At 40.5% G+C, this 21,570-nt stretch overlaps 1 protein-coding gene across 1 annotated transcript; it reads left to right on the top strand.

Annotated features, from left to right (window-relative positions):
* The first annotated feature begins 1,707 nt into the window (after positions 1–1,707).
* On the top strand, positions 1,708–20,953 carry EIF4E (eukaryotic translation initiation factor 4E). The gene is made up of 7 exons (XM_082051465.1): positions 1,708–1,799; positions 10,476–10,582; positions 11,798–11,893; positions 13,844–13,907; positions 15,771–15,884; positions 18,328–18,467; positions 19,895–20,953. The coding sequence occupies exons 1-7, from the start codon at positions 1,782–1,784 to the stop codon at positions 20,007–20,009; spliced, it is 654 nt and encodes a 217-aa protein (XP_081907591.1). The 5' UTR covers positions 1,708–1,781; the 3' UTR covers positions 20,010–20,953.
* Positions 20,954–21,570: the final 617 nt, after the last annotated feature.

Below are 21,570 nucleotides of genomic sequence, written 5' to 3'. Positions count from 1 at the left end.
CAGCCACGTCACTGCTGACGGTCTTGCTTTTGTATGTCAGTAACTAGAAGCAAAGATTACAGGAGCTCATAATCCTCTCATTGCTCTTATAAGTTGCAGGATAACTTCTGACGTTGTCTTTAGGGGCTTTGTGCCTCTGTAACTCAACAAATCAAAGAAAACAACACCAAATCACAACACATGCTTGCTTCCTATTTGCGTGGTAATAAGGTTGTCTGAGCTCAGTTGTACTATATTCATCTATCTTATTAAACATTGTTAGTGAGCATACCTGCCTTATAGGGGACTTTATATGGTTATTCTTGCTTTGCATAAGAAAAATGACACAGCCAAATGCTATATGACATTCAGTATCATTTGATGGTTAACACTGATTCACAGTTCCCAGTAAAATGACATTCAGAGCTATGAAACGGAGGTCTGTACGCTTGGTTCATTGAGAATAAAAATACAAAGTTAAATGCAGAAGCTGAAGATAAAATGATCAGAGAGGAAGAGGATTCTGGATGGATTATCTTTATTTATGTTAAGAGACTTAAAGGCGGGATTAAAAGAGGCAAAGAGTACACACACATGGGTCCCGCACTTGGGTCACAACAACCCCAGGCAGCGCTACAGGCTCGGGGAAGAGCGGCTGGAAAGTGCCTGGCAGAGGGATCTGGGGGTGGTGATCGGCAGCGGCTGAACATGAGCCAGCGTGTGCCCAGGTGGCCAAGAGGGCCACCAGCATCCTGGCTTGTATTAGGAACAGTGTGGCCAGCAGGACTACAGAAGTGATTGTGCCCCTGTACGCAGCACTGGTGAGGCTGCACCTTGAATCCTGGGGTCAGTTTTGGGCCCCTCATCACAAGAAGGACATGGAGGTGCTGGAGAGAGTGCAGAGGAGGGAACGGAGCTGGTGAGGGGCTGGAGCACAAGTGTGATGAGGAGCGGCTGAGGGAGCTGGGGCTGTTCAGCCTGAGAACAGGAGCTGAGGGGAGACCTGATCGCTGTCTGAACTGCCTGAAAGGAGGTTGGAGCGTGGAGGGGTTGGGCTCTGCTCCCAAGTAGCAAGTGATGGGACAAGAGGAAATGGCCCCAAGATGTGCCGGGGAGGGTTAGATTGGATATTAGGAAAAAAGTCTTCCCAGAAACTGTTTTCAGGCATTGGAACAGGCTGCCCAGGGCAGTGGTGGAGTCACCATCCCTGGAGGGGTTTAAAAGGCGTTTAGACGAGGTTCTTAGGGACATGGTTAGTGCTGGAGTTCGGTTGGGATATGGTTGGACTCGGTGATCCCGAGGGTCTCTTCAACAGGACGATTCTGTGGCTGTAACCGCACTGTGTGATGTCCCCGCCAGCGGCCGGTGCCGCATTTCCACGCGCTCCCGCCGCTCGTCCCGGGCACGGGCGGTTCAAACGGCCGCTCTCGCGCCGCCCCCCCCGCGCGGACAAACGGAACGGACCCGGCGCGCGGGGGAGCACGCGGCCCGCACACCGGTGCGTGCGGCGGCGCGCACGCGCCGTACGCTCCATGCACGTGCCATGCGCAGGGCCCCGCCCCTCCGCCGCTGCCCGCCTCTTCCTCCCCACGTGACGGCGCCTCGCGGGGACAGAGACTCCCGGCCTCCCCCGCGCTCGGCGACTACAACTCCCGGCATGCACCGCCCGCGCCTCCCCCTCCCCCGCTCCCCAACGGCCGCCGGGCTCACGTGACCGCCGAGCAGCCAACCGGGTTCGAACCTGCGCCCTTTACCCGCCCCCTCCCCGCCCCGCGGCGCTTCTGCGATCGCATCGATCTAAGATGGCGACGGTGGAACCGGTGAGTGTTCCATTCCCCTCTCCCGCCCGCCCTCCTCACCCTCCCGCCGCCGTCGTCTCATTCTCAAGCCGCAGCTCTCCCGGGCGAGGGGGCGGCGGGCGCCCGGCCGGGCGGCGGGCGGAGCGGCGGGGGTGCCGGGGTGAGGCGGGCGGGGAGCGCACGCACGCAGGGGCCGGGGCGGGGGAGGGGAGGGGAGCGGGAGGCGCCAGCCCGCGCTGAGTGGGGGGAGGCGGCCCGAGGGCAGCGCCGGCGGCGCCACACGGCTGCGGGGGAGCGGGGCGGGAGCGGGGCCTGGGGCGCCCATTGTGCCGCGGCCCGGGCGCCCCCGCGGCGCTGCGGCGGGAGCGGGGGGAACGCCGGGGTCGGCCGGGCCGGCCGGCGGGCGGGCGGCCGCGTGTGGCGCGGTGGGGGTGGCCATGTTGCTTTCCGCCCGGAGAGCCCGGCGGGTTCGGCGCTTCCTCGGCGGCCGGCGAGCGCCCTCCCGGCGGGCGGGCCCGGGGAGCTCCGGGTTGAACGCAGAGCAGGAGCGGCTGAAACGAGAAAACAGCGGCACTGGTGAGGCTTGAGGCGTGTTGCGAACCAAAATGGCTTTTTCCGGTTATGTCATCTTTCTGGATTCAAACTGTATTTTTATCCAAGCTTTTTTATGGTTTTCACGATGATTAAATACTTACTTTCTTTTTGCAGATATTAAGCTCTGTTTATGCTCTGTTTTATAAACACTGCCCTAGCCTGTGCTTCTATAAAGAACTGAAGCAGCTGGAGGTGGTCCAAGTGTAGTTGTTGCTCTAATCCCCACATGCTCGTGTGTCATGGGCAGCAGAAGACTCTGTGTTAGGGTTTCAAGAAAAACAGAAACTTAAGGAAGGCTGGTTTCTTGCTGCTGCTTACCAACTATGAATAAATAGCCAGTGTGTACTTTGGAGAAGCTTTGTAACATTTAGACAAAAGGCGTTTAAGGTTGCAAATCACATTGTTTTTAAATAAAGATTAATTTTACCTATTTGCATAAGGGACATTGATCTTCCCCTTATGACTTTCTTCGAAAAAAAAATCCCAAAACACTCCACCTTTACTTACAAGGAAGAGATTGAAATTGCTCAGCGCTTATAAATGGCTTGACTAGCAGTTCTGAACAGGAAGAATGTCCCTTGTTTCAACAGTGACGTGGACCACCAGCAGTACCTTCCCATGTTCTCCAGCTACAGTGTTAAACACTTGTTTTCTCATCCCAAAGCTGATCTTTCTGAGCTGTAGCCCACATACCTGAAGATGAGAGCTTGCAGTGTTTTGTGATGACCTTAGCAGGGGCTGTGATAAATAACTTGTAATATTGATGGCCATTGGAGATTGGAATGTCTCTAAAGATGCGGTTTTGTGGCTTCATTGGCTGCGGTGCTGATGTAAGCCTGTCTCTGCACCATTCTCTCCATCGTTCTTACATAAGCGTGACGTTGCCTGTTGAGCTACATCTGGGGCCTAATTTAGGCAAAAAATAAAAAATTCATTTTGCTGTGCAGTTTCCCAGCAAGATTGGTTTCCCAGCTCCAGTTCACCATGGTTGTGCTGAGCCTGTAAGAGAGGAAGATGGGACAACGCTCACGACAGTTTTAAGTAATGCTGCTGTTCAGTGTTCTGCTATAGTTGATGTACATTTGGTTTCAGGAAACAAATATCAGCAATGCTTGATTATTTTCAAATTGATTTAAGTAATGACATTTTTCATTGTCCTTTTAGGTGGCTCACGCTTCTCCTGCTGAAGCTTAAAGTTAGACTTGCGTAGTGACTGAGAACATAAATGCTTAAATGTCTACAACCCTGACAGGCTAAAGCTGTTTTTCTTGTGCTATCCAGATTGTTTCTTTTTTCAGACTATTCTAGATTAATTTGTGAGAATATGCAGGAGTGTGTCCTATTAGTGTGCTCATATTGTAGCCTTTGAGGACTAAGTGTCATCAGATAACATTGTGCAAAAGTCCACAAAGTCAACAACAAAACCAGTAGTAATGCTTTAGTAAACAGTAGTTTACCAAAGGTGACTTTTAAATGTAACCACATGAAGCCTGTAATTTCTAGGTGTGTATAAATCATGTGGAAGTAACTTACATGTGAGCATCTGATCCCTCACGGTTCAAATTGGAAATGGTCATCATGTTTCTTTTTTGCTTGATGACAGTTATCTTTATATTTGTGCAAATGCAATTCTTGTGAATTTAACTCTGCATTTTAAGAGGCATCGGTGACACTTCATTTATGTATAATTTGAAAATGCTTGTTTAAACAGCTAATCATCAATAGGCAGGACTCAAAACTTTCTTTAAATGAAACAGTTATTAGCACTAAGGGGTTATGAACACAGTGGTATAGGGCATAGAAATTCTGGAAAGTTTAAAATTACGCCAAAAATTCAAGTTAGGCTGAAAGGTATTTCTTTTGTATTATTGGCAGACAGGTAGCATGTAAATTTAACTGTAGGCCATGTTCAACTTTAGACTTACTCTTATTACTTGGTATTTCTGCTGTAATATAGTCAGGGACCTGCTATGGTTGAAATCGGTGTACTACTCAGCTGTAATGTGGTGAACACAGTTGCTTGCTCATTGCATTTTTCTGAAATGATGCATGATAAATGTGTCTTGCCTGCTGGTTAGTAATTGAGAGTGTCTATCAAACTGTCTTTCTAATTGTAAATAACCTTTCTGACTGAATACAAAGCCACCTCTTTTTTACTAAGAGGAGGAAGTTGTTGTAAAACTTGTGGATTTTTTGGGATAAACATTTTTCTGAAAGCAATTTGAAAAAATTACATTTTGCACAGCCTATCAGATGTCAAGCTTGTTTCAAGGTAATGCATAAAAATAGCATATGAGACGGAGTTGTGTTTAATTTACTGATACCACCTGCAGGTGTGGAGGTACATGGTAAATTTTTGATGAGAAAATGTGACCATTTGGGCAGCTTTATAAAGATCTGTGTGAATTTTCAGGAGGTAGAGGGAAAGAATCAAATGAAGGGTGTTGGTGGAGAGGTGCAGATTTTAGAAGTGAATTAATGTGAGGAGTTGTTTGGGTTTTTTTTTTTCCCCTCAAACCATTTTCACTTTTGAAATATTCTAAAGCCAAGGTTAAACTTAAGTTGGATACTATTTTTAACCCAGAACTTAAAGCAGTCAGTCACTTCTTAAAGTCCTAAAACCTGTTCATCTCTAAAACCTTCACATTATGAGGGTGCTGCACATGTGATCTACAAATGTGTCCTGAGTAACACGTATGTCCTGTTCACTGCCTGAAAGTGGCAGTTATCCTTGATTCTTATATAGTGGATGTAAGGCAGAAATATTTTAACTGTTGAAAAGGGTTTTTTTTTCTAAATGTGCAAAACGTTTGTATAAATGAATAATCTTTTAAATAGCGGTCAGGTTTTTTTGCATGTTCTTGCTACTTATCAAAGAAGTTTGTGTACATTACTTGCTTTACAATAATTGGGCGTACCAATGGTATATCCAGGACTTTATTTTTTGATTGAAGACTGACCTCTTGAGCATCTGTACATTATAAAATTTTGTTTTCAAGTCTTTTTCTGAAGAATGTGTCTGAACTTTTCAGCTGATGTAAAACTCTACACTGAGTGGCTCAATACACTCGTGGTCATTTGGGGTGGTTTTGTGTCTATTGCGTAGAAGCGTGTGCGGAGATTGGAGGTGTTACAGATGGGTTTTGTCCCTTAAATCATCTGAACAGTTCTTGGTAGTCTGGGGAGGTTTCTACTTTCTTGTCTTAGTGCCTTAGAACTAACAGAATGTTGGACGTGGAGTCATCTTATTCCATGGGTCAATGTCACGTTCCAGTAGCAAAGGCAGCAGCAGGTTGGAGTGAGAAGTGTTAGCACGAGGGCACCCTGCTTAGGCCGCTAGAAAAAACACAAAGATAGTGAAGTATTTTCGATATACCTCTAACTTGTTTGCTAATTCTAGTTGTAAGTTTGCGAGTTAAATGTTGAAAATCTGATGGGTGCTTTTAAGCATATGTAACCCATTTTTTTCAGAAGTCAAAAGGGCTGTAAATAAACTTGACCCTGGAGGAAATGTGGGACTCCTCCTTCAGCCCTTTGTTCCTGTCCTGTGCATGTGTTGTGCTTCTATTCTAATTTGGTGTGTTGTCACTCAGTTAAAATCATGCCCCGTATTTGTGTTCTAATAGTGAATGCCTTTCTAAAAAGCTATGGTGGTCTAAGTAATAATATATGTAGTTAGGATAGTTGTTCTGTATTAGGCTTTGTTATGTCATGCCTAGAACATTTTTCTGTCCTGGTGTCTGGAAAGCTGTTTAACACTGTTTAATTGTTAACAAGTGACTGCTGGTACCAGTTGTTATTACACATACTACCTGTGATTTTTACCTCTGCATATTCTTTCCTCAGAATTGCATATCAGGTCATTTGTTTTTTCTTACAACACATAATAGTTGCTTGTGGGTGGGCATAAATCCCTTTTTTATCCAGACTATTTTGACATAAGTCGCTCCTGATTTTGTGCTTTGAGTTGTTATCCTAACTGTGGTGTAGTAGTAGTTATCCTCGAGAAGCTTTAGGACCAGTAGTTGACATGCTTTTTCCCTAGACACCTCATAACTAGGTTTTCTCTTTCTGTTGGAAACCCTAAACAAAAGGGTGGAAACTCTCAAATGTAACTTATTTCAGCGTAATGCAAGAAAATTTTGGAAGCCTTTTCCACTAATTGATTCTCTTAACTTTCACCAAGAATGCATAGTAGTGCTTGGTTACGTCCTTTTGGGACACGAATGTTGCGCTCTCTCAACTGGGCTCCCTAAACAGCTTCTATAGACAATTAAATGATATGACTATGGTCTGGGCAGCATCTGAAATCACTTGGTGAAACCTGGTTGAGCTCGTTGTTCTCTGCAATAGACAAACCTGAAGAAGCAGTTTTTACTGTAAGTGCTGTTTGCTTCCTGTCCCAGTGACACGCACACCTTCCTTTAATATGTTGGTCATTACGTGCTCTGGGGAAAGAATAATAACACCAATTAAATCTGCAAGTGTCAGAACCCAAGTAACGTGCGGATATGCACAGTCATTAAATGCTGAGTAGGCAAATGTTTCATGGAGTTCTGCAAGCTGATTCCTACATCAAAAAAAAAAAAGTGGGTAATGAATAAATGTCACTTTTAATTATGTGCTGTCTTGTGTACGAGGAGTAAGATTTGCCATATGAAGCTTTCCAGTTTATCTGGTAATACTACCCTATTTTATTACAACTATTTTAAAAGCAGCATTAGTTTAATAGTAGATGCAAAGTCAATTTTAGGTTAAGGAATGCATTAGTTATGAGCAACAGTGAAGTACTGTGAAGGAATTGAAATTTAGTAGTCCAGAAACTGCTCATGGAGACAGTTTGACTTCAAGTTAATAGTGTAGCAATTTCAAGGTGTAAACTGGTGAAATGTGTATAATATCACTTTAATTCATGTTATATTTATAGAATCTTCAAGCCTGCATGCTTGTGGTTTGGGTAGAATTTCAGTGTCTGGAAAGAGCCTGGGTACAGGGAAGGGACTTTGTAAATTCACCAAATGGTATTCATGCTTTGTATTTGACTAATAAATGAAAAGTGCTTTGCTATACAAATTCTTTAGATGGGTGGTCAGGATAGTGAGATAATGGTGATGAAAGGAAATGGGAGCTGATATGATTAACCAGCCAAAAATGAAAATGATCCTTCTTCTGTTTTCCTTGATGGCAGTGGGAATTAAGGAGCAGTGAAAACAAGCTGCTTCTGGCTTAGAGCAGCCAGAAAACTGTTTTGTGGTAGAATGTTCTGCTTCCAACTTTATACCTTTTCCAGGTTCATTCTGGTGTGTACAGCTGCACCTGTCCTTGATGGGCAGCCTGGTGCTGGAAATAAAAACCCTCTTGTGGCTGGGTTAGTTTTTCAGTGAGTGGTGTAATCCTGGGTCGGGGCCACAGCCAGGCCTTGGAGGTGAGTTGTCGTGTTCTTTTTGGACAGGAGCTTGAAATAATAGTCAAGTCTGATTTCATTAATGCCAGGTAGCTTTCAAAATATCTCAAGCGACTTGTGGTGACTTAACTAGAACACTTGTGCTGAGTCAGATGGCTTCCATTTGTCCAGAAATGGACTTGGATGTTAGTTATGTGAAGGGTGATCTGTGTGCTGGGCAGATATTGATGCTCATTGCATTTTTTTTTAATGGTCTAGAAGGTGCTACCTGAATCCTTTCTGTTGTCTTGTAATAGGAGCTATGAAATGGCATAACCCTGCATGTGCTTAGTAGTTTTGTGTTGATTCTTCTGCTTGATTTATTTATGGTGCTTCTGGAAGACAGACCAGGGAGACTTTAGGATTATCTCTTTGTATATTGGAAGCTATTTGCTGAGCAAACATGAATGAGATTCTCAACTGAAATGATTTTTGGAAAATACTCTGCATTTGTCAAGAGAGAGTCTATTTGATGTAAAAATCTTGAGTATAATAGCATTTGTAAATCTATTGTAAATAGAAGTCACCACTACAGAGTGTTGCATACGAAACCAAGCTTTGTTGCAAAATGTAGTGCTTTTTTTACTTCTAAACATTCAACAAGGTTTTTCTTGTGTGCTCATTGTATTTGCACATGTAATATTTGTAACTCTTCTAGTTAGAAGCCCTTGAAGGGGCAACACTTAAATTGGAGTTGTCTGTACTTGGCTTTTTGCAGGATAATACAAATGGCAACTTGGAGAAGGAAATATTGAAATGCTGCTTTGGTGTATTTTACAGCCTTTGTGTATTGATGATCTTAATTTGTTTTGTGGGGTTCTCGTGTGTGATTAAAGGGAAAGATGTATATTTGATCCCATCCACTAGACAATGAGTGGGGCTAACACTAGACATTTTATTCTGGATAGAATTTGAAGCACTTACTAAGTGTTTCAAAGATCTGTTTAGCTTTTTGTAGTATTACACTGAAGGAGATTTGACAGATTGTTCAACAGTGTGACGTTGTCAGTGTTGCCATTCAGGAATCTGCAGAAAGCATTTAGTTTTATTAAGAGGCAGGAAATTGTGCCACTTGCCCCTTGTGCTGTGTAAATCAAAGCGCTGTCCTCATTGTCACTGCCACCGTTAGGCCTTTGCATTTCAGTCTTTTCACTGGGAGCTGGGAGCATGTGAAAGCATTCTTAAATGGGATGTAAGTTAGCTTTTAAACTGATTTTTTTTCTTGGTAAGCTGCTAACTAAAGCATACTTGATTATTTTCAAGCAGGAAGGTACAATTTCTCTGAAGTAAAACATAATATCATGCTTAATAATGCTAAATATATTGATAAAGTAAAGAAAATCTGTATTAAGACAGATCTTTAGGCGTTACCAGACACGTTCGCCAGCTGGGACTGTGAAGGTTAAACAGTGTTAGTTTGTTATCACTTCAAATCCATTCCACTTTTCAGCAGTTTTGGTGATGATAAACTGAATAGCACAGATATCTGGAGTAAACTGTTCCATTAATTAGATAACTTACCATTACTTAATCCTATGTTACTTTGTTCTATTACAACCACAAAGTTTAAATTAATTTTAAGTACTACTTACTGTATTGCTACATTTAGGAATGTCTAGAGTCTGCTGTAGTTAGTATTTGTTTAATATTACTGAAGTGCTTTTTCATTCACAGGGTCAGCAGTCCAGGCATTTTTGTGTTAGCTGTAGGGAATCAGCTCTCGTCCTCAGTCCTTATCTGTAATATTCTAGCACAGATTGCACATCAGAAAGGGATGGTGGTAACTGGTGGGGACACTTGGCCTCACAATCAAGCTTTGTGTTCCCTGCTTTGAAGGAATGGCATTAGAATTTCAAACCTGACACAGCGGCTTCTTGAACTGAATGACAAGCTCAAGGGGATTTGCATGCAAAGGGAATATATTATTTCACTTCTTTGTGTTAGAGTATATTGGACATCTCTAGCACTGTCTCTAGAGATTTGAAAAAAAAATACTTTGATTCAGTTTAATCTGTGGTAAACGTGTAATGACATTTATGTCAGTTTGAAATTTGAGAACTGATAAGTGTTGAAATTCTGCTGTCTGGTGGCTGAAGCTTTGTTAGTAGTGATGTTTCAAACACAAAGACTTAGTTACTGCTTTGGTTCTGAGTTGCTTGTCATAGCTGATTTCAGACCTGAGAATTGTAAGCGTGTCTCCCACTTGTAATAACACATCTTTCTAAATAAACAAGGCCTGTACATCTCTTTCCAATGATGCTTTCTCAAAGTGATTTTTAAAATAATTTTCCTTCTGAAATTATTATTCTGGGAATTAATTTTTAGATGAACATATATTCTAGGTAACATACTATATTATGTATTTCTGAAATAACTCAGAACTCTTTCAAAGTAAGACAAGTAAACCATTCTGCAAACAAATGGCACAGGAAGCCAATTGCTGAACAGCAGAATGTGTATTCCTACAGTTAGTATTTATTGTGGGACCTGTTTAAGAAAAAAGGGATGCAGATTGTGCTTCCATGATGTTATTTGGGCCCCTAATCCAAGATGAATTAGAGGAACTCTTAGCTTCAGCCTTCTTAAAGTTACTTCAAAGAACTGAATTACTTTACTAAAGATGGAGAAGGAATGTATTAACAACTCTCTTTTTCACACAGGAAACCACTCCCAACACTCAACCTTCAGAAGAGGAGAAAACCGAGTCAGCACCCAGTCAGGAGGTTGCCAGCCCTGAGCAGTACGTTAAGCATCCACTACAAAACAGGTAAATAGTACAGAAGCATTATTGAAGGTGCCAGAGGTAGAAGAATGCCTGTGTTTTTACAACTCTCTTGTTTACCTTTTGTTTTCTAGCAGCATTTTGAGTCTTCTCATTATTTTTTTTAAAGATATTTGCAGTGAGATTGCGGAGAAAAAAATCTGTTCCTGTTGCAATTTAGAGCCTTTTCACATAATGTTTTTACAGAAGCTGAAAATTTTTGCGTATTTTTACAATGCGCTCAGTATTTAACATTGGTAGGTAGGTGCTGCCCCAAAGTTAAACCTTTTACCAGGTGATACCTTATTCTTTTGGAAGTTTTGAGCAAGTGTGGAAAACCACTGCATGTGCTTTAGTGCTGGGCTTTGTGCATCCCATTGTCCCTTGTCTTTCTCTCAACTTCCATCCCTCTAACCACTTTGATTAATAGGTGCTGACACTCCTTTACAAGTGACATTACCGGAAAAGAGGAAACTTTTACAACAGAGTTTGAAATGTCAAGAAAGGTCTCAGAACAATAGATTAGCACCTGGTGACTTAAAGTACTCCACTGTGAGAAGATAAATATACTGTTGTGCTGACCTGAGTGATTTCAAAACGACCGAAACTATCAGAAAGAAAAATAAGGCTGTTTTGTTAAGTGCCTCATCAGGTCTCTTGTTCTAGCACTTTAAATCATCCTTTTAGAAGGAGCATTTTTGTGCGAAAGGTTCAATGTATACTGTGAGATTTGTACCCAGTGGAGATAATGAGGAAAAACGGGTGGAAAATTTTTTGTGTAGTCTTTATATATGGAGATTTAAAAACTTGAAACAGTTGGTGTGGTGGTTTTGTTTTTTGATTGGGGGTTTTCTTTGTTTGGTTTGTGTTTTTGTTTTGCTTTTGTTTTGTTTTGAAGAAATATCGTTGCCATTAGTAAGCTTCATGCAGCTTCCCTTTTAAAATTTATGCTCTGCTAGTGTGTGAGTGCTTGGGAAACTTTGATGTCATGTTTAGCTTTGGAGTTGTATAATTAGCTTTTGTAACCTGGACAAGGAAATGACTGGAAATTGATCTGTGCTACTAGCTGGACTTGGATTTGAGAACTGAATTTCTTATGTGGCTTATTGATGAAAACTGACTTCTGTGCTGATGGTATCTTAAGGTTTGCAATCAATTTGGTTTTTATTTTAAATCTACTTACATTTCTAGATGCTATTATGTTATTTTGTTTTCCTTTAGATGGGCACTCTGGTTTTTTAAAAATGACAAGAGCAAAACCTGGCAAGCGAATCTTCGTCTTATCTCAAAGTTTGATACTGTTGAAGATTTTTGGGCGTAAGTAACGATTTTTCTGCATAATAATCCTGGTATATGTTTGCGTTGTTTATGCCAAAGTAAAAAAAAACAACCAAAACAACACGCTATTAACTGCAACTTTGAGTGTAATCTGAAGGTGAGGTCTACCTCATTCTTCACAATGGTAGAATGTAATTTTCAAAGAGAAGGTGATTGAAGAAGTTTCTCATACCTTAATAGTCTTGCTGTTATTATTGCAACACTGCTCTTATTCATATGTATGTGACATACATGTAGAAATTTGCTTGTTCAGTAGCTATCTCGTAGTAACACAAAGCTGTAAATTCTGTTCTTTCCTTGGCCCCTAGTTTTGCTGTTGATTGTTCTCAGACAGCTGGCTCACTTTCAGATGTTCAGGGGTACCTTATTCTGTAGCCATAGTACTTGGGAGATCGGTGCTGATTAGTGGCATCCTTTAAATAAGTTAATTAGAGGCTACGGAAGAAAATACCTTCATTCTAAATTGGAGCTCTGCAAAAGCAGTTGGGTTCAAACAGCAAGAACAAAGCCTTTGAAAGTAGGCCTGCGCTTTCCAAACACTTGGCTTCTGTCAAATTCAGGTGGCTGGCTTGGAAGATTTTGCCTGCCATAATGATATGTGAAGAAAATGCAAGTGGCATGAAACAGGTGGTCAAAAAATGCATTATATATTTGACCTTTCTTAGTGTTTTGTGCTCCATTGATGGGTAGGGTTCTTCTGGGTATGACCAGTAAGAGAGAGGTGTGTCATCTTTGGAGCAGTGAGACCTATCAGTGAGTGACCCATTAGCATCTACAGTAAAGAAATAAAGATACTGAAAATTTTCAAGTATTTATCAGTGCAGTTGTCAGGGAGGGCAATAGGATTCGGTGCTTGTCACCATCTTCCCATTCCTACTATGAGATGACTGATGGTTGAGTGAACAGTATTTTGCAGCCTTGGGGTATGTGATATGAGGCTAAATGGTTTGAAACTCACTGGGCTCCTATAACCAAGACAGTCTGGCTAATCAAAAGACTGAATCTAGATGTCTGCAGTCAAAGTACAGAATCAGTCAAAATTAGTTAAGTTGTGCCTCTGTTGTGGTCAGAGTGGGAAGTAGGTGTGCAGTTCTGGGGAGAAAATGTTAAGGTAAACTTAAGGAAGTTGATCAATCTGTAACTGGCTTTGTAATTCCTCTACCTGATTTTTAATTGTTAGAGCATCACGGTAATTTCCTTTTCAGTGCTGGACCATGCTTGAATGTTAGTTAGTCTGGGACTACAGTTTGTTGTGCTATGTGCAGGCCTGTTTCTGAAGTCTGACCTTAACAGTGCAGGAAAAAAGGCATCTGTCTTGTTAGAGGAGACAGTATGTACTCATTTTTTTTTCTGTGAATTGCAGAGTTTTATATTTAATTTGGAGTATATATTATATTTTGTTGTTTCAGTCATCTGCTCTTGCCTTTTGAGCCTGTATTTTGATTTTATTTCTCAGGCCTACAGCCTTCATCCCTATAGTATTGTCTTAAATAGCAACATTGAATATTTCTCCTGAAACCACTCTCTGCAGAGAGAGTAGCCTTAGAAATACAAACAATTATCCATATTCCAGGTATGTATATGTACAGAATACACATGCACAGAGAACTTGTTGACATGAAAGTTCAGCGAGTTATGTTTCTGATAGCTTAGTTAGAACTAGGTTTAAAAGCAGCATTGGTATTTCTGGAAAATACTGTTGAATAGGAATCCAGCAGATGTTGATGAACCAGCTTCTTTAAGCCAAGAACATTTTAAGCTAATGATTTTATACTGCTGAAAAATACTTAAGAAATAGGGTCGCTTCTGAAATAAATTTAATGCTTTTTAATTTTTGTGTTTTATTCTGTCGTATGTCTTATTCGTTTAAGAATTTTGTACCTTAAAACAATGGTTAGTTTTTAACCCTGCTTTTTTTTCCTCCTATAGTTTATACAACCATATCCAGCTCTCTAGTAATTTAATGCCTGGTTGTGACTACTCACTCTTTAAGGTATGCTTGTTAATCTTATTTTCTTCAGTTATGGATTTTGATGGATGGTTTCCTGACTAAGCAAGACACTGTCCAAATATTTCACTTCAGATATTTAGGAACATGGTTGGGAATGTCCTTAAAGGCATTAATTTTTTTTAGAAAGTCCCAAACACATGCCCTCTGAAAATTAAGCCATCACTATTTCTGAAAATGCAAATACCTGCTTTAACACACTTCAGAGCCAGTACATTTTAATCCGTTGCTATATTTGTCTTCATCCTATGTTTGGCACGCTTGTGCAAATAAAGTCTCAATTTTTACAATACGAAAGATTTTTCAGCTCTGTCACTTGTTGTGACATGAAGTTACTGAAAAGTCTGAGTTCTGTGGGAGGCTGCAGTGTCCTGTTATGTATGAGCACTGCTGACCAATGCACAGTTCTCCTATAACTAGTTTTTACACCACCAGTTATGCGCTGTATTAACTTACATATGAAATAGAAAATTGTGCCCAACACTGATGCTTCAAACATACTGAGGAAGTGTTCAGACTAGTAAGAAATACTGATGGAAGTGTACATGAATCCTGCCTCAGCTGGAGCTCTAAATTAAATCCTAACTTCTCTGAGGTGTGTCTAACATACAGCTTCCTTTCTGGATTCAAATACCTAAATAATCACCGAAATACTGGTGCCTGGCTCCTCCTTTGCTTATAAAACCTGGCTCCTGGCTGGGACTCCTCAGTAAGCTGTGTACAGAGTTTGTGAACCTCAACAGCTTTAGGTGGTTATGCTTGAGTTGGGAAGGTAACGATATTTTAAGTGACTGAGAAACCTTCCTAATAGACTTTGAGAAGCTGTAGGCCTTACAGATGGTAGGATACCTGTGGATCATGCCTGTATTTTTGCATGAATCCTGAATTTGTGTATCTATTCTGTGTTTGCATATCATAAATAATTTAATTTTTCAAATGCATGGAGCAGGTACAGAATTGGTGACTGCAGGCTGCTGAGCAGTCTCTTGCTGTTGCCCTTCAATCGTGACCTCCTAAGAGTTCCTCTTAAAGGTGATGAAGTAGTTTGAGCTCTGCAGCTGCCAGTGAGGGTGTTAAATTTAAAGTGAGCTGACACCACTCCATCCTGCACGTTGAACACTTCGTTTCCAGCCACTGTTCTGTAGTGTGGCTGTCTTAATAGACATTTCTTAACCAAATTTCTCTGTCTAGACAGTTATGTGCTTTTTTTGATGATTGGCTTCACTGAAGTGCAGCGGAGCTGCTGGTTACAGGAGTGGCAGCTGGTGGCTTTGGATCAGTGTGTCCAGAGTCATTTAATCCAGTGGATGGCGATTGGTAAAGCATGAATCAAGATGCAACTTGCTTCTAAATGGCTTGTTGAGTTTTGTGGGCCTGGCAATTCAAAGCTTCTTATTCTCACCTTATGTGTGCAGAAGTCATAGAGCCAGACTGCCAAGGGTGTATGTTTCTTTATGCATAAGAAGAGTACTTGGCCAATGTTGCACTGAGTCCAAGACTTAAAATAAGGACGCTAGAATGTAGCTGCTAATTTTATCTGGTTTCCTATGGAGCGAAGTGGATGTTTGATTTCGCCTGTTCCTACAGTTTTTTATGTAGTGTTGTGTAGCCAAGACTTTTGCCAGAGCTGTGATTCTTCTGTAGAAATAAAAGTTCATTAGAGAAAGTGCACTTTTTAAGCTGGTTTACAATTTTAGTATTGGTATGAGACAGTATTTGTGGACAGATATGCATCTTAAACTATACGCTTTTTTCTTAAGTTGCTATTTCAGTTATCACTGGCCTTTTGGTTATTCTTTAGGGAAAATACAGATCCAGTCTGATTTAACTTGTGGCTGTTCTTTGCAGGATGGGATTGAACCCATGTGGGAAGATGAGAAAAACAAGCGAGGAGGACGATGGCTAATTACACTAAACAAACAGCAGAGACGAAGTGACCTTGATCGCTTCTGGCTAGAGACAGTAAGCATTATGGCCTTACAAGTTGCAAATGAAGAATCTTGCGTTTGTATTTAATATTTCCAATGGTTTGTTCTTTCTGTGTGCCACACTAGACTTCCAATTCCCTGGCAGCACAGAGTCCTGTAAGTTTTTGAGAGGCTATATTTGAAATATGATGTTTGTTTTTTTTATTGTGATGCTGCATGTAGTTGCGTTCTGTGTAATATTTTCTTATAACGTGCAGCAGTAGAAATAATTCTACAACACAGATGAACCTTTTCATGTGGAATGTGCAGAACATACAGTTGAGCTACTGGGAAAATACTTTACCTTGAATGTGACTCCAAATTTAGCTGCTTAAACGTAGTGATTTGTTTTACAAATACTCATACAAGTGAGCGGTTTTCAGGTTTTGGTCTTGCTGAAACAGGGAATTTCAGCTTTGTTTTTATTTCTGTCCTTAACGCTAGGGTAGGCAAGTAATAGCACAGTCTTCCTGTGCATTGTAAAATACTTTTTCCATTGCTGTTACCATTTGGGAATAGATTTTTTTTTTTAATGGTAAATAGAGATTGTGGGCTGCAGTAAATGTGTTGTAGAAAAGGATGCGACTGAACGGTCTAGGAACTGGCTCAGAATAGCCTGAAAAAGTCTAGTGTGATATGGGTTTTAGGGGCATGGAGTGCAGGCAGTACAGAGCAAACTGATCTTATCAAACCTCTGATCCTTTTTCCTGGTTGTGTGAGAGGTGAGGGTTGCACCCTTTGAAAGGGAGAAATGGCCTTCGGGATCAATGTGTCCGTATCCAAAATACCAGAGCTATTAGAATCTTTCTGGTCACTGTAGCAGCGACTTGAAGAAAGGATGAGGAGTGTTTTACTACTAGGTGATATGACTGCACATGAGTAAATAAATGTCTTGCTGTGTGCATTTGGCCTCTCCCCCTAAATGCCTACGAGTCCTTCTGACTCTTAATAACCATTGCACGGGGGTTGGAAACATGTAGATAGTCCATGTAGACTAAAGACCAGAGGCTTCTGCTCTTTTGTTCAGCAGCGATGGCACAGAGCCCAAATACCCAGATGACTGGGACACGTGCTCTAAAACAACCATGTCACTTCTAATTCCAGTAATTATTTGGAACCAACTTTCTCCAATAAAAACAAAAATCAAAACCTCTTCCTTTGTCACTCCCCTTTGGAATAAATTTTAATATAATCGAATGGTCTTTACCATTCTTAAGTGCAAATTAAACTTCCCTTGAGGACTTTTTCTTGCCCCTGTTGTGCAGTGTTCATGAAGAATGTACTTGACTGTAGTGTTTATTGAACATGTAGTCATCCTGCTTGTATATACACTAAGTGGTTGATCAATATTTTGGATGTGTGTGGTTTAAATTTTGACATTTATGGCTTTCATTACTCAGTGAATGTGTGTATCCTGCAATTGGGTGGGTACTGAAAGACCTACTTTGTTCAAAAAGTTGCAGGTGTTGAATTTTCAAATGTGGTAAGTGATTATGGAAAATTAATATAATGGCAGCGTGTTTAACGTACTGTGCAAGTGGAGTAAACAGGGGTCAATTTGGAGACTAATACTTCGGTGTACAGAAGGATTTTTAATTCAGCATAGACTGGCTGAATCTGTTGTACGCACTAGAAAGTCTCAGTTTTGAGTATCTGAAAACTGCTTGTTTCACGAGTTGCAAGTGGAAGCTTTTACATATCACTTTCCCAGTTAGCAAATGGTACAGGGATGGGATGGAACTCCTGACCTGTGCCAATTCCAAACTTCTCCATTAGAAATCTGTGGGAGAGAATCTTGTGTTACTTGGGCATTTGGATGGTTGCACTTGCGTTACACACTGTTTGGGATGACTGAGTCCCATTTTAGAGTCTGTGGGAGCTCTGAAACTTCCCGAGTGTGCTGGTAGGTAGTAACACTACACCAGATAGCACTTCATCCAAGTTGCAGACTGATTTACCTCTGACATACTTCAGAACCAAAGTTGCACCTTCCGTAACTGACATGTTGCTGACATAGTTCTTCCTAGAAAATGAATGTAAAAACTTAACATTTCAGATTTGTCTACCTGTGTTAAACATGCTTTAGAAAAAAAGAATAAATTCCTTTAATTCTTAGCTGGTTTTGGATTGGGAGGATGAGGTGGGAGGTGACAGTATGTACATGATCAGCTGTGTCAGAACTTGCAGCTGCTGGGACAGGGGGAGAGATGGAAAACTCAACATAGGAGGAAGATACTTGCTCCGACTGACTTTGCATTCACTTGTAACATTTGGAACTTCAAGAAGACACTGCAATAAACAGAAAATGATTGTTGTACAGCAAGTGACTATAAGCAGTGAAATGTAGTATTCTTCCAAGTTATTTGTGTACACTGTTTGCTTATGGAGCAGGATTCTGACTTTAACTGCACTTCTAATGGTTAATCTTTGTTTTGTAGCTGCTGTGCCTTATTGGGGAGTCGTTTGATGACTACAGTGATGATGTATGTGGTGCTGTTGTTAATGTTAGAACTAAGGGTGATAAAATAGCAATATGGACAACTGAATGTGAAAACAGGGATGCTGTTACGCATATAGGGTAAGTAATATGATTGTCTTGAATATGTGAAGTGTAACGATGCATTTAAGGCCAGCTAACGTGATAGGAGAATGCACTTCAGGGTAGTGTAGCCTGTGCTGACCTCTATCCCAAGTTCAAGTAACTCGGTGCCAAATTATTTGTGTTCCTGTGTAGTTTTTTTTGTCTGAGCTTATACTAGTAACTACTTTGTACTACTGCACTACCTTTGTAGTTTAGAAATAATGAAGAATCGAACATAGATCTTGGCAGAAGTTTTTCATTTCACAGTGAGGCCTTGTAATTAATACCTGTAGACAGTGCAGGTTCTGTTGCAGCATGCCAGTTTGTGAGGGTGAGAAGAAAGGCAGTGTATATCTTAAGCTCCCAAGGATGTCCTTATATTTGAAAAAAGGTCTACAGCGATGTGCTGTGAAACTCTACAGATGTTTTCCTACACTCTTCTCTGTTTAAGTGCAAATCAAACAAAATAATGCTGAGTTTCATGGAGTATTTGACATGTGTAATAGCATGTTGTAGTCTTCGTTCCAGTAAGTAACACTAGTCATCTTGGATTATCACTCCAAGATGCATGTTGTGCTCTGCTATGTAGCAAGTATTGCTAAAGCGAGTGGATTCCTTATGCTGTAGTACTGATGCTTCAAAATTGCACACTGTTCAATTTGGTCATTGTAGGCTGCTTCAATATTTTCTTTGGCTTGCATAGATTATCTTCCCATCTTAGCACACCTGTTTTAGGCCAAATTTTAACTGTCAGGTGTAGTATCTTGCTACCATTTTGACTCATTGGGTGGCACTCCTGACACATTCCTCATTTGGGCCTTTATTAATCTGGTGGGGTCTGCCTTATACTAAAAATTTTGCTGTATATCCTGTTCAGACTTGAAAGGTGTTTAACAACGCACTAACAGAACCATGTTATGCATCTTCTGCTAGTAAAGAATAACCTTCCATCAAACCTTAGCAGGCATCAGAGTGAACTTTTAGCATGGTTTTGACCATTAACTAAGGAGCTAAGATAACTCCATTACAGAACTAACTGTAAACAAGTTAAGATTTTGCAAACTGACTGACACAATGGCTAAGGTAAGTTGTTTACTACCTGTTATCATGTTTCCATAACTCCAAAGACAATATATTAAGCTTTTATTTAACAGTTAAAATGGGGGTAAGCTGTGGTCCTGTAAACTGCTCCATTATGATTAGGGTAAGTTAAAAACAAACAACTTCTATGTAGTTAAGTCTGCAGTTGAACAGGTTTATTCACTGGTTTAGTCAGAGCTTCCAGCCTAGTGCCATTAATGTCTTGCATCTCACTCGTTCACAGCTATTTTTCATGAAGATGTCAGATCTTAAAAGCAGGTGTCCTGTTATTAATTCCTTCCTAAGGGCTTTGCTTAGACTGTTGTTCTGTTTCTTTTCTCCAGGAGAGTATACAAAGAAAGATTAGGACTTCCTCCAAAGATAGTGATTGGTTATCAGTCCCATGCAGACACAGCTACCAAGAGCGGCTCCACCACTAAAAATAGGTTTGTTGTTTAAGAAGACACCTTCTGAGTATTCTTTCATAGGAGACTGCGTCAAGCAATCGAGATTTGGGAGCTGAACCAAAGCCTCTTCAGAAGCAGAGTGGACTACGTTTAAATTTGATTTCCATCTAAGTGTTGCTAAGATTTGTGAGAAGTCTCATTTGCCTTTGTCTTGTACTTCTGTGTTCAATTTTTTTCTATTTTGGCTGAAGTAACCATTACCGATCAGAATTTTAGTACACTTCGCCCCCTGAATCCATAAATGTTTTCCTAGCCCACTCTGTAATAGCTTGGTAGAAACATTACTATTACAAAAAAGAAAACCCACATTTGTTTATCCACAGTATTCAGAAAAGAAGTTGCATTTCTGTACCTGCAGGAAATTACTCTGTTTTACATTTGCATTGTATGCAGTAACATTTTGCTGGTTTGGAAAAGAGTATGGTGCATACAGTTTTCTAGCAATTTTTTTATACAGCATCATCTTTGCTGTAACCTATGCTGATGGCTGCTAGATTAATTTATTTGTTTTCCCTATTTGATAACATTAGTGATATTTTGATTTCAGTTGTTTTTGCTCATGTAACATTTGGTGAAGAATCTGGGAATATGACAAAGGTGGAATAAACATTAATTTTGTGCATTCTTTGGTAATTTTTTGGTTTTTTGTAACATCCAAGCTTTGCTACAAATTTATGCATTTCAGTCAAATCAGTGATCTGTTTGTGTGATTTCCTAAACATAATTGTGGATTTTTTTAATGTAACACCATAATTTACATTCCTTACTAGAAATAGTATGTTTTTGTATCTTATGCTGTATTTTAACACTTTGTATTACTTAGGTTATTTTGCTTTGGTTAAAATGGCTCAAGTAGAAAAGCGGTCCCATTCATATTAAGGCAGTGTACAAAACTGTAAATAAAATGTGTACAGTGAATTGTCTTTTAGACAACTAGATTTGTCCTTTTATTTCTCCATCTATACAGCAAGTATTTGTACTTCTTTTGACAAGGCAGTCTCTGCTGTGGCTTCTATTGTAGTGTCTTCCAAGAAAGATAAAGTCTGGAGATACAGTCTGTTGAAACTTCTAATAAATCTATTAGCTAGCACCCTAAATCAAAGTGACATTAGATTGATGTGGCTACTGTTGTTTTCTTAGCGGTTGGACTAATTGATCATGGTTTGCATTGTTTCTCTCTTGACTTTATGCCAGCCAAGAAATTTGAAGGTATGTAGAAATCTGTCTAGTTTCAGATAGGAACTACACTAAAAGTGCTGGAGTGACTCTAAGTATATAATTCCTATATGAAGTACAAGTAAAGCACACTAGAGACATGGCTACAAAATAAAATGTTCTGAAGGTCTAGTTATTCTGCTGTTATGTAGGTCTTAGAGTGAGATGGAAGTTGCTGTGGGAGCTCTAAGGTTGTGTGACTTGCACGATGGGGAACATTTTGAAGGCCACCGAGTTAGCTGCTTGTTTTGAGCACAATGTGAGAGGCTTTATTGCTCATTTCTTGGTTTTCAGCATGTGATGTTCTTTAAGATCTTGTTAGGGCTGTATAGCCTTCA

This window comes from Streptopelia decaocto (genome assembly GCF_964273445.1).
Source record: "Streptopelia decaocto genome assembly, chromosome: 4".
In the NCBI taxonomy this organism is placed as follows: Eukaryota; Metazoa; Chordata; class Aves; order Columbiformes; family Columbidae; genus Streptopelia; species Streptopelia decaocto.
The sequence above is the reverse complement of the archived record's forward strand: the minus strand, read 5'-3'. Positions and strand labels throughout refer to the sequence as shown.